General features: G+C 37.7%; 1 protein-coding gene across 1 annotated transcript; it reads left to right on the top strand.

The window, feature by feature from the left end:
• Positions 1 to 1,182: 1,182 nt before the first annotated feature.
• LOC306639872 (olfactory receptor 52R1-like) lies at positions 1,183 to 1,719 on the top strand (the record flags this gene model as incomplete). The annotated part of the gene is made up of 1 exon (XM_079103564.1): positions 1,183 to 1,719. One exon carries the CDS (start codon positions 1,183 to 1,185, stop codon positions 1,717 to 1,719), a length of 537 nt encoding a protein of 178 aa, XP_078959690.1.
• Positions 1,720 to 3,224: the final 1,505 nt, after the last annotated feature.

Consider the following 3,224-nt stretch of genomic DNA (forward strand, 5'->3'; position numbering starts at 1 on the left):
GTGAAAGGTCTGGGTATAAAAAAGCACTTTGTCCTTATGGATTGGCAGAGTAATTGCATTCACCAGAGGGAATCAAACAGTACAGTCAATTCATGTAAGGCAGTGCACAAAAATGGTGCCTCACAGTGTGCTCACGGCAGCAGGCCACCTCCAGCTCGTGACAAACAGATATGACTATCATGTACTCAAAGTGGGCTCAAGATGGATCTATCTTGATATTGCTATGAAATGTTATTCAGGTAAGTAATCTTTTTACCACCGGATAAGGGCATTTGTTATGTCCTTCAGCAAGAGTTTATGAAATCGTACTCTGTACCAAGCACACAGTTGCTAGGGGTAGAGTTTGAAACTGACCTCAGGAAAAATGTAAGAATTAGAATAACCCTCAGAAAACAACAACCTACACAAACCCAGCTTCCAGCCTATTTCCATACGTAAAGTATTTGAATACAGGAACACACATGCATATGTAATGGCTATGGTGGTTTTTGTACTACAATGGGTAAATGAACTTGGTTCAATGGGCATCATGTGACCTAGAACCCCTAAAATGTTTATATTCTGAACTTTTACAGAATGTTTTCTGACTTCAAATCTAGAAAGTGACATATACTAAAAGCGATACATAATTACATGTGCACAAATCTTCCATCATGTATCCTGAAGCTCAAGTTCTTATGGTAATTGTCTTGGAGTCCACGATATCACTCACCATCATTATATAAATTCCTATGGTCCTTTAAGCTAAGCTACCTTCTGACCCTGAATGTTGTCTGAGAAATTTAAGAAAGGGATCAAAAAAAATCACATATGGGAAAGGTGGAGCAATCATTTAGTTGTAAAGAATACAAGGACAAAATTATTTTGACTTTATCTATCATTATAGATTTCATATAGGAGATTCTATGTTTACGAAAGTATGGACTATTTAAGAAATAATTACACTTTCAGCTAGTGTTGTAAACCCATTTTGAATAACAAGTAACATCATTTTATGTTGCACAATTTTATTGCTTATAAGAGTAGTTATTAGTTATTATTTAACAGTTTTTAATGAGCCTCACTGCCCTATCAACCAAATGTGGAATCAAAAGTCCTATAAATAATAATAATTTCTTTGATTGTTATCACCTGCAGAGAGTAGATTACCTTCACACCAGAGAAAATGGTATCCATCCCCTGATGTGGGCTTCAGGAAACAGTTCTTCTCATCCTGTGTCCTTCATCCTGCTTGGAATCCCAGGACTGGAGGCTGCCCACTTCTGGATCGCCTTCCCATTCTGTGTCATGTATGTTGTGGCCGTAACTGGCAATATCACCATCCTGCACATCATCAGAACTGACCACACCCTGCACCAGCCCATGTACCTCTTTCTGGCCATGCTGGCTCTCACTGACCTGGTCCTCTCCTCCTCCACACAGCCTAAAATGCTGGCCATACTCTGGTTCCACGCTCGTGAGATTGAATATCATGCCTGCCTCACGCAGGTGTTCTTCATCCATGCCTTTTCTTCTGTGGAGTCTGGGGTGCTCATGGCCATGGCCTTGGACCGCTATGTGGCCATCTGCTTCCCGCTCTGGCACTCTAGTATCCTCACCACCTCTGTGGTGATCAAACTGGGGGCGGCCGTGATGATGAGAGGGCTGCTGTGGGTGAGCCCCTTCTGCTTCATGATCTCCAGGATGCCCTTCTGCCCCAACAAGGTCATTCCCCTATAGATTATTAAGGCAAAAACATTATTTTACATGATTGATAGAAGGAGAAGTGGGCACCCTTAAAAGGAATTCTCAAAATCGCATCAAATATCTAAAAGCATATATTTTATTCAACTTGCAATCTCTATATAAAAATAGAATTTTAGAAACAGAAATAAATATAAAAACATACATGAAATCATTATTTATACAACCAAAAGGAAACCTTTCAAGTATTCTCCTTTAAGAAAGTAAATGAAGAAATGTGGAATACATAATCAGGTTGTATTCATTTTATTTGCAACAAAGGTATCTGATAAAATATCAAGCTGTAATATTCAATAAAAAATGTCACCCTTAAATCTCGAATACAATTCTGATGTGGAATGCACTTGTATAGAAAGTAATTCAGTAAATACATCCAAATACTAATAATAGCTACTTGGAGTAGTAAGTCCTGGGGCATTTGAATTTTCTTTTCGCTCTTTAACATATTTTTAAAAGTCATCCTCAATTGACGAAGTTTAATTTCGCTATTGAAAATAGTAAAATAATAGCAAAAGCATAAAGAAAGCATCAATTCATTCCAAAGTCTAGGGAATGGAGTGAGCAATCTGAGAGAATGAGGCATAGATTAATACTCACAAAATCTTGAAAATCTAGATACAATCCACATGTAAAACTTCCCAGATCAAAAATTTGGGGGACTGTTAACAATAAATATTAAGTGAGCTGAAGTTTTGGCCTCTTGTCTCCAAATCCCCTGAGGATGATGTATTTCATAATGAAGGAGAAGTTTCTAGACATGAACAAAGGAGAAAATTCTCTTCCTAACCCAAAATATTATATGATTTCAGATGACTGGAGAGTCACTAGAACTTTAATACCATTTCTTAAGTTTCCTTATTTCCTTATGCATTAACATTTTATTCTGCTTTTTTGTTCTATTTAATTATACATGAGAGAAGAATGCATTTCAACTCATTGTACACAAATGGAATACAACTTTTCATTTCTCTGGTTGTACATGATGCAGTCATACTATTCATGCAATCATACATGTCCATAGGGTAATAATGTCCATCTCGTTAGACCATCTTTCCAAACTCCTTTCCCCCTCCCATCTCCTCACTCCCCTCTGCCCAATCCAAATGTCCTCCAATCATTCCTTACCACCACCCCTGATATGTATCAGCATCCTCTTATCAGAAAACATTTGGCCTTTGGTTCTATTGGGATTGGTTTATCTCACTTAGCATGATATTCGCCAACCATGTTCATTTACTTGCAAATGCCATAATTTATCATATCCATATTTCATAACATACCAGATTTGAAAGCTTACTTGTTAGGCAATTTTTCCATGGATGTATATATGTTTCCAGCTGCTCGGTACTAAAGATGACTCACTTAGTATATGCAGGATTAATGTGCAGATGAATAGGCTCCCTTTAGGATGTGTTTGCGTGTTTGCATGTGCACGTGTATGCATGTGCAATATGTGATGATTGTGAGTGCAGTTGCATCTC

Source organism: Sciurus vulgaris (genome assembly GCF_902686455.1).
Source record: "Sciurus vulgaris genome assembly, chromosome: 11".
NCBI classification, from domain to species: domain Eukaryota; kingdom Metazoa; phylum Chordata; class Mammalia; order Rodentia; family Sciuridae; genus Sciurus; species Sciurus vulgaris.